This window comes from Nelumbo nucifera, chromosome 3 (genome assembly GCF_055504915.1).
Source record: "Nelumbo nucifera cultivar China Antique chromosome 3, China Antique-T2T, whole genome shotgun sequence".
Lineage (NCBI taxonomy): Eukaryota > Viridiplantae > Streptophyta > Magnoliopsida > Proteales > Nelumbonaceae > Nelumbo > Nelumbo nucifera.
Genome location: NC_142651.1, coordinates 101,752,841 through 101,768,304, shown reverse-complemented (window position 1 = coordinate 101,768,304; position 15,464 = coordinate 101,752,841). Strand labels below are relative to the sequence as shown.

Here is a 15,464-nt window from a genome sequence, read left to right as displayed (position 1 = left end):
TTTTTAGGATTATCATCGGGAGATGTTCCCAATATAAGGCGGGGATGTGCTGTGGGACGTTGTGGGGGGCAATTTTGTGAGGGGCTGATTTGAACTCGCTGTCCTGAGGTTATATAGTCCTTCAGCTATCTAGGGAGCATATACCCCCTTAAATTAGTAATGGCCCTCATTTCATGCCATACTTCAAAGTATATGTTCCAATTCTCCAATCAAATCTCATTACATAAAAAAGTAACCAAATTTAGTGAAACTGTAGGATTGTGTAGGTGTTGTTGATGGGACTCATATCCCATGCAAGGTACCAATTGAAGAGCGAGAAAGGTTTCAGGGGAAAAAGGGGGAAATGACTCAAAATGTGATGGCCGCAGTTACATTTGATTTAAAATTTACATATGTACTGGCTGGGTGGGAGGGGTTAGCTATTGATGCGATGATCCTATATGATTCCTTGCAGAGGGATTCTAAACTTCATGTACGTCAAGGTAAATTGCATAGTTAAGTGTTCTTCCTTTCCATTTGCATCAATGAATGACCTATTGGAACTAATGTTTTGTTAATTATATTCAATTCATAGGAAAGTATTACCTCGTAGATGCTGGATATAGAAACATGCCTGGTTTTTTTGCACAAGTACGAGATACCGTCTCAATGAGATACAAGGGCGATTTCCAGAATCCTCCAAAGAGATATTTAATGAAAGACATTCCTCACTAAGAAATGTGGCAGAACATGCTTTTGGTATTCTAAAGAAGCGTTGGGCCATTCTTAGTGCAGCCCAATACTTTGGTTTCCCTACACAAGTTAAGATTGTCGTGGCATGCTGTGTACTTCATAATCATATAATGGGAGTTGATCCATCCGACCAACTTACTCAACAAGGGATTCATGAGGCAAATCAACGCACTACAATAGACGAAATTGACATCGTAGATGAAGACCTCATCCCAGAAACCCTAACAGAAAGGCTCCAAAGGAATGAGATGGCAAGGTGGTCTTCATTTAGAGACCAAATCAGTTGGGAGATGTTTCAGGACTGGACTGGAGGAGATTGCGGCAAGGTTCATGAGTCCATTTTATGGCTGTCCTGCAATTGCATTATATTGGTGTTTGTTGTGTTCACCAGTAGACAATTATGTCCGTTACTTTTAGCTTCTTGACTTTGTTGCTGGTTATTATGCTGATACCTGATGTAATTTTGGAAAATGGATGATACAGCAGATTGCACAACAGGTAGAGCACATCATTTTGCTCTAATTAAGCTATGTGGTCATGCATGGTTTCCCTATGAAAGAGCCCATGACCATGGCTATAGAATAGATTACCTAGTCATGCATTTTACTATGTTGTCATTGCATTTCACGCGGGTATTTTGTAATGATACACTTTCTCTATGAAAAGCAACCTACGTAGTCAGGTATTTTAGAAGCATTACAGGTTAAAGGTATAATGACAAGTTTAAGCTCATGACTGGCAATGTTGACAGGTAATGCTATGGTGACCATGTCAAGGTTGTTAGGCAGTGGCCGATCTATGTAGAATCCAGTGTGGGCAATTGCCCCGACTCAAATAAAATAGTGGGGGTCAAATAAAATTTCACTTCTTAAATGAGGTATTTTTTTTCATGGTTTTAGAAGGTCTTATCCACTAATTAAAGGTCCTAGATTCGTCACTGTCGTTAGATCTCTTTAGTTTGAATTTATATTTCAGATTGATGGGCTCAGGTTGATTCTTTGTAGGTGTCATGTTTCGTGCGAGGATGTGCTGCAGGACGTTGTGGGGGCTGATTTGAACTCAGATCGCCAGCTTCCATTAACAAATCCTCACTGATGACTGTTCTATGAACGAACAAAATAATGAAATATAACGTTAGGTGCTGTTGCACATAGAAGCTATAGGTTTCCCCCTTCAAAGTTCAAACCAAACACAGCCTTTGCACCTAGAAGCTAGAACACAAGATCAACCTAATTGCCAATGTAACTTTTCCAAAAAAAGAAAAAATGAAAAAGAGATTCGGGCACAGCCTGCTCACCAAGTATGCCACTTCAGTTGGACGTAGGCTATTCGAATCTTACACGAGATCTTACTCTGCTTGTAGAACAATCAAGCTAGACAAAATCTCACAGCTGATCAACCCATTGCACCATTGTAATAAAACTCTTCAAAGCAATACTAAGGCCAAAAGGTAATCAGTTGAGTTCAACTTGCTGGAGGCAAAGCTATTTATGCAAGGAATCAACTGATGGCACAACATTTGACACAGCTTTATAAATTCCTCCGAGCTAATATCGGTTAAAAACAAGGTCCAGATATACAAGCATCTCTATTATTATTTGCATATATATGCACAAGTGGTATCAACACAGCCCAGGTGTAGTTTTGCAGGCTCTAAACCCATCTCTAAAAACATGTACAACTTATTTAGTACCCCCGCCCACCCCAAAAGAAAATATCAGTATATGATCAGAACAATAGTAAAGCCAAAAAAATAGAGAAGAACCCGTCATCTTCAACTTAGAACGTTTCTTCTGGCTTCAGGAAGTTGTAGAATTCTAATTGAGTCATCTCTCCTCCTGTCACCGGATCAAATTGGCATCGATAGAAGCTGCATATGTCCATTAAAATTTCATAAGTCAGCTATATACTTCAAGTTTACTGGTAACTTACGGTAACTTTAAAGAGAAAAATACAACTGTTGACACCAAAAGTAAGGCGACCCCTCGTATCACAAACATGCCCAAAACATAGTCTCCATACTAATTCCTTGCTTTGCTAAAACATCAGCCAAACCATTTTCTGACCTCCTAAGTCCATTTAAACTGTGCTCCAAGCTCCCTTGTTTAGGTTATCCCAATTGAGCCAGAGAAAAGGGCCAAAGACTTTTTTTTTAATAATCAAGGGCCAAAAACTTCCTTCCACATATCTAAAAAAAGTATATGCTACATTTTCCTAATCATCTAAAGGGTATACTCCCAACGATAAATTCAGTATTGTAGGGATGCAAATTGACTGAGTTGGGCTGAAGCCTGAGTTAGCAGCTAAAAGCCACTCGGGGGCAGGTTTGGCCTATTACGTTCCTAATATTCTTGCTCTATTAAGAGCATTATAGATCAAAAATAAAAGCACAAATGCCATTGATAAATGCATATCAACATATTTCATATATACATGCACATAGACAATTAGAAGATACTTCTGTATAGATAACATGCATGACATGTATGTATTTGTACATGTTTGTGCATAGGTGTGATTTTAGATACTTGCCTTGATTCCCGAGCAGACCAGAAAAAGTTAAACACATCGTATAAGAGTTTTCGTTTTTATGCTTTCATCTTTACTTTTACATGTGCGCTTACACTGCCTTTTCAATCGGATAACACAAACCCGGGAGGGGGATGCTCCACTACAACAAGCCAAAAGGCCCAACCAAGTGACCCACCACCAGTTGGTTAGGTTAATCATATTCAGATGATTCTGACTAGCTGAACCCGATGGCTGTGTAGCATGCAATGGAATCAATGAAAATGCCCCAAGCCAGTCATAAAATATATGGGGCCCACAGTGAGAGTTTAAATGGTTGTGGACCCATGTATTTTATGACTGGTGTGGAGCATTATCATTGGTTCCACAACCCGCTAAAAAGCTCTTGCATTCAGCTAATCCTATCTCTAAGTGAGATGGTCACTCAGATCACTCAGCTTCTTTGTGGTACGGCCAGTGGGCCTCATGAACACCCTACTCTATTCCCCATCCCAAGACCCCTCTTATGTGTACTATGTAATACCATTACATAAAGACATATTTACGGTGTATATGATGGTATTAATATGTAATATACATGTATATTATGCTATGTCAGCCAGGTTCAGATTGGCTTGGGTTGGAGTCGCATTGGGCCAAGCTGGACTCAAGCTACCAAAAGCCACAACCCAAGCCAAACCCAATTTTAGGTCAGGCCCAAGTTTTGTCCAAGGCCCAGCCCAAAGCTTGAAGCCCCCCAAGTTAGAGCCCTACTTTAATAGCATTGAGATGTGATCAACTACCTTCCATCCATGCCAAGAATCACAATAGTGTTCTTTTGATGGCCAAAAGCAACAATGTACTGAGAACCTTCATGCAAGCGAAATTGGGCCACTGACCACTCTGAGCTGAAATACTTCGGCAGCACCCCTACATAACCACAAACCCAGTTTAGAGGGCAAAAAGTCAAGATTCAAGAATGGTTCAAAACTGATAACAAGCTTAGTGAACTCGATACTCCCAGTCAATCCATTCCGCTCAATAATGGGAATATATTTGGTATATAATTTGTTTTCTCCAATCACATAGTAAAGCATCTGTTGATAAACAAGAACAATATCCATAAAATAACATTACAAGACACAACATCTTTTCTATTGTAGTTGCCCTTAAGGATCTGCTAGTCAAATTACCAAACAAGGTTAGTCATTATCATACCATACTATAGTTATATAAGAGCAAAGGTAAGAACCTTTAATGAAGGAGAGAGATGAACTTGCCGATGGAACAGCAAGATTGGGGTCAGAAGGAGTGCGTGCGGTGTCGTCCCCTGGGGATCCTGAATTAAGCTTGAGGCTGAAAACGTGAACCGTGCCCTTATCACTTGAAACAGCCAGCCACTGCATCGTAGAGGAGAAAGCCAGGCTGTAAATCTCTGCTCTATCTGCACCCCTTCGTACCTACATTGAACATCCATTTGATTTCACCATATTCCTGAAGAAAAAAATCTATAAATAGAAATAAACTGTGAATGAAATAAGTTACCAATCCCAGGACTAACAACTGTATTTCTGGATTTAAGATCATAGCATATACAAGGTCGTCCATTTTAAAGGTCAGATTACCCAACTTAGACTCTAGGTAGAATAATTATCAGACCAATGGGTTAAAGGTCAGATTACCCAACTTGGCTTACACAAAACAAATGTGAGTAACTCCACAGCCAGTCAACTGATAACCACACAACTACTGCTTTACTATACATTGCTTCCAATTTTAACCCCTTCCCTGGCCAATGCATCCAGTATTGAATTAGCAGATCTTGGAAACCAAAAGAAGATCAATTCAATTTTGACTATAAAATGTTGGCCTCTCCAATTTGACATAGAAGATTCCAAGGTCCAACTCATCCCACTCTCATCTATCTGATTACCACTTGGAAATATCCCTCCACTTCCAAAGATGAGCACTTCAAGGAGAGAGCAACCGACTCTAAAAATCCAATTACGAATAACTTTTTGAAGAAACCTTCATTATATAATTAGATATTCTATCAACTAAATAGAGCCCTACACCAACATATTCTTAGATAATACAATGTATATATCCATGGCTATGCGTGATATACTATTAGATATTAGAAGGTACATTGTGTGTATACATGTATTTATTACCAGATAATAGAATGCATATAAAAATCTTAATCTTTACTATTTATTAAGTAGAAAACCAGAGTTAATAAATTTCATTTTTAAGAGCAACTAGCCTAAGTTTAACATTTTCATGTGGTTTATTTGGGTTAAACAGGCCAGCGATCCTGAAATAAGTCTTTGGTTCTCCATGCTTCTTTCTTCAAGCGGGCAGTACAAAATCCATCAACAATGCAAAAGAAAAAGTCATTTTTTCTGTCCTCCAAAAAAAAAAGTTCAGTGTAACTCTTAAGCGGTAAATAGAGATATTTGTGGCTTATTCAGATCATCACCTACCAGTTAGAGAGAGGATCTCTCACAACAATGTTCCATGCAACAGAAAAGCATACTTTGCAGGCTTCAGAAGAAGAATATATAACTTGTATTTTCAAACATGGCATGCAAAAATAAACCCCACAGGGCCCAAATGGCTAAATTTGATAATTGTGTTGTATTTGAGACCAGATCTGCACCTCACACCGACCTCACACGCACATCCTACCATGCATTGGAAACATCTCCTGTACTTATAAGTTATTATTCACGGGAGATGTTCCCAATGCACGGTGGATGTGCCTGTGAGGCACCCATGTATGAGGAGCGGATCTCATTCCGTTGCATTTCACTTTTTCCTTGGTAGGAAGCTTGAACTGAACCCCACATATCCACAAATTCATGGTATGAAAGATGCACGGGGTTATCTATCAAAAAAGAAAAATACACGGGCCCAAATTCCAAAACCCTAATAAATGGTTATAACATCAACAGACTCTTCACTCACTAGCTGGTAGGGTCTACCTACCTCAGGAGATTCTTTGAGGGAGCTCTGGCCTCCTATAGAGAAAAGAAGAAGAAGAGAAAGGTTTGGTGCTCAAGAAAGGTGATCCTCTTTACTGATATTCTGTTATTTATAGGCCTTACATCACATGGGCATACTCTCAGTTGTAACTAACTTGCTGGTGTGGTCCCCTCACACAGGTCTTTGGATAAGACTGCATGGGTATCATGCTGGTGGGCCGATGGGTGGTGCTGGGCCTAGCTGTTTGCCTATCAACTCCACCCCCCCCCCCCTTGAGGCTGACCTTGTCCTCAAGGTTGATGTGGGGAAATTCTTGCTGAAGGTGAGCATATTCCTCTCAAGTTGCTTCTTCTTCAGGCAGGTTGCTCCACACAACCAAGGCTTCTTCTATGTAGTGCTTTCCCTTGCGAACCCAGTGGAAGTCAAACAGCTTGTTGGGCTCTGTGATCATAATTCCTTCCTCAGGGAAAGCTGGAGGAGTGGCCTGAGATATGTCTATGTTGCCAATGTGTTTATTGAGTACGGATATATGAAAAACTGGGTGGAGTTTGGAAGAGGCCGGAAATTCGAGCTTGTAGGCGATTGTGTCGACTCTTTCTAGGATCTTGAAGGGACCATAGTACTTGGGTGCCAATTTCTGCCAAGCACGTTTAGCCACCGAAGTCTGTTGATAGGGGTGCAGCTTCAAGTAAACCATGTCACCTAACTGGAATTCCAACGACGGTGTTTGCGATCATAGGTAGCCTTCATAACCTGTTAAGCTCTTTGTAAGTTGCTTTTAAGCTCTTGTAAGATTAAATCTCTACTGGAGAGGTATTCATCCACTGCAGACACTGATGTAGAACCTAATTCATAGGGGAGACCGGCGGGAAGGTCCCTCCCGTACAAATCCCTGAACGGCATCATCCCCGTGGTCACATGGTAAGTGGAGTTGTACCATAACTCAGCCCACGGTAACCATTTCAGCCATTGTTTTGTTCTCTGTCCGGCAAAGCATCTTAGGTAAGTTTCAATGCATCTATTAACGACTTCTGTTTGCCCATTGGACTAGGGGTGATAGCTGGTGGAATGTGTCCAGTGGGTTCCCTGAATTTTAAAATATTCCTGCCAAAACTTTCCCATGAATAGGGGATCCCAATCAGAGACAATAGACTTTGGTGTCACATGCAACTTGGTAATATTTCTAACAAATAAGTATGCTACTTGTGCCACTGTGAATGGGTGAGACAGAGCAACGAAATGGGCATATTTGCTTAGCCTGTCCACCACCACCATTATTACGACCTTGCCTTGTGAGGGTGGCAGTCCCGTGAATCCATGATGAAGTTCATGGTGAGATCCTCCCCAACTTGATAGGGTATCTTGAGAGGTTGAAGAAGTCCGACAGGTTGCTGAGTGTCGTATTTCTTCTGCCGACAAGTTGGGCAGCTGGCCACAAAGTGTTGGACCCGCTTCCTAATCCCTTTCCAATAGTATTGAGTTGCACCGGTAAGTTCTCAATACTCTTGAGTGGATGGCTTCCGGGTATGAGTGAAAAAGCTGCAGTAGATCCTTCAGATGTGGGGATTCTGGTGGTAGGACTAACCTCCCCTTATAGTATAAGGAGTCCTTCACCAAGTAACCGAGCATTCGGGTAGGATCCTCAACCAATTTCTTCTTGATGTTCTCCAGTTCTGGATCGACCAAAGCCTCTTGTTTAAGGACCTCCAATAATGGATAAAACGGTCTGGTTTCAATCATCACCTGTAACTAATCTTGCCTTGACAGGGCACCTGCTACCCAGTTGGAAGCCCGAGTTTTGTATTCTATTATGTAATCAAACCCCAATAATTTTGATACCCTTTTTTGTTGTTCTTCTATGAGGATGCACTGTTCCAACAAGTATTTAAGGGTTCACTGATCTGTTTGAATGGAGAAGCGCCAACTGAGGAGATAGTGTCGTCATTTAAGAACTGCTAAGACCACAGCCATCAGTTCCTTAACAATAGGTGGACTGGTTCCTGGCTCGAGGGGAGAGAGCCTTGCTGAAATAAGCCAATTACTTGCCCCCTTGCATTAGGACAGCACCGACGCTGATGCCCAAGGTATCGCACTCAACAACAAAGGGTTGGTCAAAATCGGGCAAGGTCAATGTGGGGGGTGATTATACTGCTTGCTTAAGAGAGTCAAATGTCGGTTGGGCTTCTGTAGTCCAATGGAAGGCATCCTCTCGCAACAGTTGGGTCAATGGGGCTACCATCAGCCCATAATTTCTGAAGAATATCATCTGTAGTAACCCGTTAGGCCCAAGAAGGCTTGTAGTTGCTTGACTGTTGTGGGCCGGGCCTAGTGCACTGCTGGCTACCTTAGTAGGATCGGCCTTCATCCACCCCCCCTCTAGACCACGTGACCCAAGTATTGTATCCGTTCCTGTCCAAACACACACTTGGAGAGCTTGGCGGAGTGTTGATTTTGCCTCAGCACATCCAAGGTTAGTTGCAAATGTAGGAGGTGTTGTCCCCAATTAGGACTGTAAATTAAAATATCATAAAAAAAAAAAAAAAAATGAGCTTACGGAGGTAAGGTCTGAAGATGTCGTTGATGAGCGGTTGGAAGGTCGATGGTGCATTAAATAAGCCAAACAACATAACTAGGAACTCATAATGACCATCATGAGTCCTGAAAGCCGTTTTGTGTGCATCTTCACTATGAACACAAATCTAATGGTAACCCGATTTGAGGTCCAACTTTGGAAAAAACTCAGGCTTCCTGTTGCTCGCCCAACAACTCATCAATCAAAGGGATGGGAAACCGGTCTTTGACCGTGATAGTGTTCAATGCCTGATAATGCACACAAAACCTCCAAGTATTATCCTTTTTTTAACCAATAGAACCGAGGAGGAATATGGACTGTTGTTGGGTTGAATGAAGCCCTTATGTAGAAGGTATTGCTCTAAGCTTTCAATTTCTTGGCACCGATAATGTGGTACCGATAAGATCGGGCGTCCGCCGGTGCTGTACTAGGCAAGATGGGGATTCGATGATTGTGCGTTCTTTCTGGTTGGAGTCCCTGCGACTCCTTGGAAACTTCTTGAAACTCAGCCAGAATTTCTTGGAAATGGGGGTCTTGGTAGCCCAGGTTAGCTTCGATGGGTGTGGACTCCAGGTGTGGGCTAGGGAAGCAATGGTCCAAGAGCATTAGGGTGGGCCTATTATGGCCCCAACTAGACTTGAGTAAGGAGCTAAGGGTTGCCAGCTGTAGGGTTAGCGTCCGAGACCCACTTAGGGTAATCGTTCGGTTCCCTCTCTGGAATTCCATGGTCAACTTAGACCAATCGCAAGCTACTCGACCTAAGTCACCCAATTGGCAAAACCACTACACCCCATGCACGATGTCGGCCCCACTAAAGGCCAAAGTATACAAGTATACTTAGAAAATCTCCCCTTGGATGATCAAATCAAGCCCTCTACAAATACCTTCACATGGTGACTGGTTGTCATTGGCCACCTGGACATTAAATATTGAGGTGGGTTTGATGGCTAACCCCAACTGAGATCATCAAAAATAAAGTTCATAGTGCTCCCGTTATCCACCAAGATGCATACCTCTCGACCCTTTAGTCGGCCCATAATGCGCATGGTTTGAAGTGAAGTGAGCCCAATGAGGGCTTGCAATGATATTTCAGGTGGGCCAAGCCCAAAAATCACGTCAAGGTTAGCTGGGTTGTCTTCATTGAGTACCTCCTCTGAATTCTCTCCCTCCTCTGGCCCATCAGTCTGCAAAAGAAAGGCTTGTTGGGCCTTACATCTATGACCTAGGTCAAAAGCGTTCATCACAACTGTAACACAGGTCTCTTTCCCTTCAGGCCTGCATTTCGGACCATGTCATTCTTTTGTAGGGGGCATTGGACCTGAAACCCTGGGTATCAAGTCTAGGGGAACCAGGTGCAATTGGGTTTGGGCCAGTTTTATCATTAGTGGCTCGGCTTGTAGGGGGTGTTTTCAGTAGGGGTCCCTGGGATCAAACTAGTGGTCTTTTAAGTCGACCAAACTTTTCTTTATTCAGCCTAGTCAAGCCCACAACAGCCATGACAATAGGGGGTTGCATGAATTTCACTTCCACATGGATGTCTTCTCTCAATCCCCCAATAAAGCTTCCTAACAGAGTGTTCTCCATCCACCCTTGCACCCTAGAGGAGAGACGCTCGAACTCCACCTGATAGTCTCTTACAGATCTGGTCAGGTGCAACTTGGCCAGCTGCTCATCATAATTCTCAAACCCAGTGGGTCCAAATGGCATGCATAGGGCTTCGGTGAAATTCGTCCAAGTCACTTGGGGATGTGACTGGCGAAACCAATGGAACTAGAGAATAGCTTCTTCCAGATGTATGGTGACGATTGAAACCCTTTGATTCCCTAGTGTTTCATGGTACTCAAAGTACCTTTCAGCTTTGTAAATCCACGGAATAGGGTCCTCACTTGAGAAGTTCAAAAATGTGATCTTGGTCTGGTTCATCGCCCCTATTCCCCCACTTCAATTGCTGGTTCAACTACTCCCCTCTCCTTCGGATTCATTGTTCTCACCGATGGGTGCCTTTTCTAGCTTGGCCAAGACTACTGTGAGAGTTGCCTTGATTTTAGTGATATCCCCTTCAAGCTTCTCAATATGGTCATCATTGGCAGAGGATCGAGTTCCCATTGCTCAAGACTGAGCTCTGATACCACTTGGTAGGGTCTACCCACCTCATGAGTTTCTTCGAGGGAGCTCCAGCCTCCTAAGAAGAGAAAGGTTTAGTGCTCAAGAAAGGTGATCCTCTTTATGGATATTCTATTATTTATAGGCCTTTCATCACATGGATAAGCTCTAAATTGTAACTAACTTGTTGGTGTGGTCCCCTCACATAGGTCTTCGGATGAGGTTGCATGGGTATCATGCTGTTGGGCCAATGGGTGGTGTTGGACCTAGTCGTTTGCCTATCACTAGCAAACTAGGATTAAAGCTAAAGCCTCAAGTTGCAGTCTAGAACTACAATAATATTATAATATTACATTATTCATTTAATAGAGATAAGTAATAAGTAATAGGAGTAATTATTATTTTAATAAATACAAGAACATCTCACATGAAGTTTAAAACCTCATATTGAATGGGGAAGGGAAATAAGACCTTATATGTGATAAATAAAGATTTGGATATGCTCACTAACAATGCCTAGGTGACAAGGCACCTTAGAGGGTCGCCTCACCCAAACGCCTAAATATTTTCTAGGCTTATAATATTTTATTATTCTTATACTAATCTCTTTTATTATTTCTTATTTGTTTGGGTTCAATTGACCCATAAATGGGTGACATAGTCTAGAACCCTTCAAGAATTCAAAAGGGTTTAGTATAAGTAAGGAAGAACCTGAAGATTTCACATAAATGTTGACTTTCTATGTTTTCATATGACCTTTATGCTTAATTCATAATGATCATGGTAACCATCAGTTAAAGATTACTACTAATTACTATGAGACCTAGGAAACTACCCTAGGGTTAATGCTTTTATTGTAAAAAACTTAATGCCTACAAGGTGCCCCCATCACCTAGCTTCACCTTAGTGCATTAAAAACCATACTTGCTAAATTGGGTCTTTCTTGTATGCTAAAATCATTTTGTCTTTCTTTCTTTCTTTTTTTTTTTTCCTTTTTGGCAGGGGGGGGGGCACAAGATATTGGAGGGATATCTATCTTTCCTTTTGCATATTAGTGAACACTCTACTTAATTGTACTTTTAAGCTAATTAATACAATCTATATTGTTAAAAGAAAAAAAAAATCCCAATGAAGTGTCTGTTATCAAACTGACATGACATGAATAAATGTCTTTCTCTTAATTAATTAGATTCAAGGATCATGATTTGCCAATTTCAATACAAAAGCTGGTTATTTGCTGAATGTTGCATTAAACATCCAAAATCTGGTGCATCTAAAGGAACATAAGAAAATCAGAAGAAAAGAAAGCAAATGCAAAAACAGAAACAGAAACAGAAAAGTATCAAGGCCAAAACTTTCTGGATTTTGTTTTCCACACTAGTTTTGTCATATAACCCTTTCTTGAGCTACTATGACTCTATGAGATGGGTTAGTGGGATTCATCAAAAAAAAGAAATGAGATGGGTTAGTGGGGTGGAAGCCATCTGAAGATTGTCCACTAGTACTTGGATAGTTGCTTTGAAGCATCACAAGTGTAACTATCATCAGTCAACCAAGACGGAGAAATGATGAGAAAAAGACATAACTATGAAAACTCTAGAGGCATATGCACAGGAAAATAAAGAGGTGAGGATGAAAGGCAACAGCTAGTGCACAAGTCTAAATCTTTTGAAGAACACTCAACCATAACAAGTAGGGGCTGTTCTTGGTTTAAAGAGCTTGAAGGTTGCAATCCAAAGATTAACGCACAACCACATCTGATGGACAACCGACAGAAGAAATGCGTTGCTGAATGAAAGCGGAATGACCAAACGAGGTTGAGGCATAGAGATTCTCCTAATAATTTCTACATGGTACATATCCCAATCCACTGACCCTTGCCTTAGCTACAGGAGAGCTAACCCCTTATCAAAAAACACTGTAATAGTAATATAGTATAACTCTTAATTGTCTTGAGTTTAATGCTTGTCTACTGCATCGCTACCCATGTTATGCAACATAAGTCCAAACTCCAAACTCTAGAATAAACCAAGTGTTCCTACGGCACTACTCAGCTAATAAATGAAACATAACTCTAAAGCAAAAACAAAACAACACATTACTCGCAGAAAGCACTGAATGCGGGAGGCACTAGCTAGAACAATAAAGCATCTGAAGTTTCACGGTCACAATACAAGCGAGCAACTATACCGAACTTTTGATGAAAAGGAAAGGATGAAACAAAGAGACGATTGCAACAGCCACATACCTCTTGCAGCAACGTTCCATCGAACGTATTGAATATCCTAACAAGAGTTCCCTTAGTACTGGCCGTAGCAAGAAACCTTCCATCCTGTGTGAGTGCAAAACACGCAATCCTTGAATCATGAGCCATGATGAACTTCGTACGCTTCGAACCGTAATGCTCAACCCTAACTTGCCCCTTCTGTAGCCCGGGGCAAACCAGCACGAGCGACCCCGACATCTGTGAGACCGCACACAACCCCTTCGGATTGGCAATTGTCTCAATTTGATGCAACACCTTCAGGTCCGCGAAATTGTACACGAATATCTTCTGCTCCAGAACAACAATTATACGGTCTCGACGCAACCTCACCGCGCGGACCTCGGATCTGAAAGAGAGCTCACCAATGCACCGACTCTGGTGATCATCCCAAATCATGACCTTATTGATAGGGTACTGTGGATCAGGTCCGCCCCCGACAAGCGCAAGAATATTGCACCGGAACAGCATCTCAACAACGCCTATACCACCTCCGTTATCGAAATCTCGCCTGAAGATCTCGCGGAAAGGATCGCAGTTATAGATCCGGAATCCATGATCGGTGCCGGCAGCAAAGCATCCGTGGTCCTGATTAAAGGAGATGTGAAGGAGATTCGGGACTGTAGACGGCGCAGGATCCAGATTATCGTGGAGAATAGGATTTGAGTTAGGGTTTTGAACAAAAAGAGAGGCCGAAGATGGCGGATTAGAATTGGAGGAGGCTTCCTGACCTTCGTCTCCATCTTCATCATGTTCCTCAGGCTCCGCCCTTCGTTGTTCCAGAGGTGAAGAAGACTCTTCCGAAACCTGAGCTTGATCTGAGATTGTTGCGTGCTGGTGCTGAGGAGTGGAGAGAAAGTCCGAATTAGGCTTGGGGTTATCAGGGTTTGAGTCTGGAAGCGGCCATGAGGCAGAGGAACAGGCGGAGAGAGATGCCATGGAAAGATAGGAGTGGAATTAAGAAGAATTCAGGGGCAGTATGGAGTCATTAGAGCTTTCGCATGGATCGAAAGAGAGAGGGAAACAAATATCAAGCGATGAGGTGAGAAGGCAGAGAGAGAAAGAGAGAGAGAAGCGCTGGCTGGCTTTCAGACGTCGGGGGTGGTGATGGTTTTGTTTGAGTTGGGGGAGTGGAGTAGATATATCAGCCAAATTCCTTTCCAAAAAAAGGATTACACTAGAGAATTTATTTACCAATGAGTCCTTCTCCCAGATGGCTTACGTGTCTTCTTCGTTCTCCTGTACATATCTGTAAACGTGGCTAGCTGCCAGTGCTTGGTGGGATATATTTGACATTATATACAAACAATAGGATGAAATTGTCCTTCTAGGATTACATTTCCCTTGTATATTCTTGATTCTTGGATTGCACGGAAATATATTCCGGCACCTAGGTTTTTCCTAACGGAGGAAGCATCGCCGTTAGTTTTCCTAACGGACGTTATTAGGCTGCTTACACGCAAAGGAAAGGAAATCAATATTCGATCTATACTTTCACAAGTGCTGTGTCAGACTCAGATCAGAACGGACGGTTGAACCGGGTTGAATCGGTGACCTAGTGCAGTGAGTCTTCTGCTTCTCAAATGCTGGTTAACCATAAAACGAGCTTTCCCTTCTTTTTTTTTTGTTATTTCTCTGAATATACACAAGGAAAACTTGGTTTCATGTCATTTACATGAACTATTTTTTTGTGGTAAAACGAATGAGAAACAATGATTGAAAATTGAACTATTTCAAATTTTCAATTTGAATAAACTCATCAAAAGTTATTTTCTATTGTAAATGCTTTTGCTTTCCGTATTTCTGAAACTAGTAAATATGCACAAGTGACAAGATGATGATAATAGTAGTAGTAATAAATTTATAATAACAATTTTAACCCGAATGATGAAGACAGGTCATAGAAGCATATTCATATTGGTGGGTTTGTTGCCTTCTGACCCAAAGATCTAGCTTAAAATTAATCTTATTTGTAATTTAAATCAATGTTTTCAATTTACAATTGAATAAAACAGTCTTGTCATTAAGGGTGGCAACCAGCCGAGCTTTTTACGAGTTGTTCAAGCTTGGCTCGTGAAAAGCTCGGCTCCACTCGAATTCAGTCGAGTTCAAGTTCGAGCTCGAGCCCAATTCAGTGGCTCGATTAATAAATCAGCCGAGCTCAAACTTACTAGAGCTCGGCTCGTGAGGCTCGCGAGCCGGCTTGAATATATAATATACATAATAATATTTATATAATAAAATTATAGAAAATAATATATAATAAAAATATTATAATTAATAATGGTTATAATTCTT

General features: G+C 41.5%; 1 protein-coding gene across 2 annotated transcripts; it reads right to left on the bottom strand.

The window, feature by feature from the left end:
- Positions 1 to 2,240: 2,240 nt before the first annotated feature.
- ATATG18A (Transducin/WD40 repeat-like superfamily protein) lies at positions 2,241 to 14,303 on the bottom strand. Of its 2 annotated transcripts, none has more exons than XM_010261360.2 (4): positions 13,152 to 14,303; positions 4,493 to 4,700; positions 4,044 to 4,170; positions 2,241 to 2,602 (listed from the first exon to the last, which is right to left on the bottom strand). In XM_010261360.2, the coding sequence occupies exons 1-4, from the start codon at positions 14,103 to 14,105 to the stop codon at positions 2,512 to 2,514; spliced, it is 1,380 nt and encodes a 459-aa protein (XP_010259662.1). In that variant the 5' UTR covers positions 14,106 to 14,303; the 3' UTR covers positions 2,241 to 2,511. The 2 variants fall into 2 exon arrangements, with proteins under 2 accessions (XP_010259662.1, XP_010259664.1); XM_010261362.3 differs by having other exon boundaries at positions 4,521 to 4,700; positions 13,152 to 14,275.
- Positions 14,304 to 15,464: the final 1,161 nt, after the last annotated feature.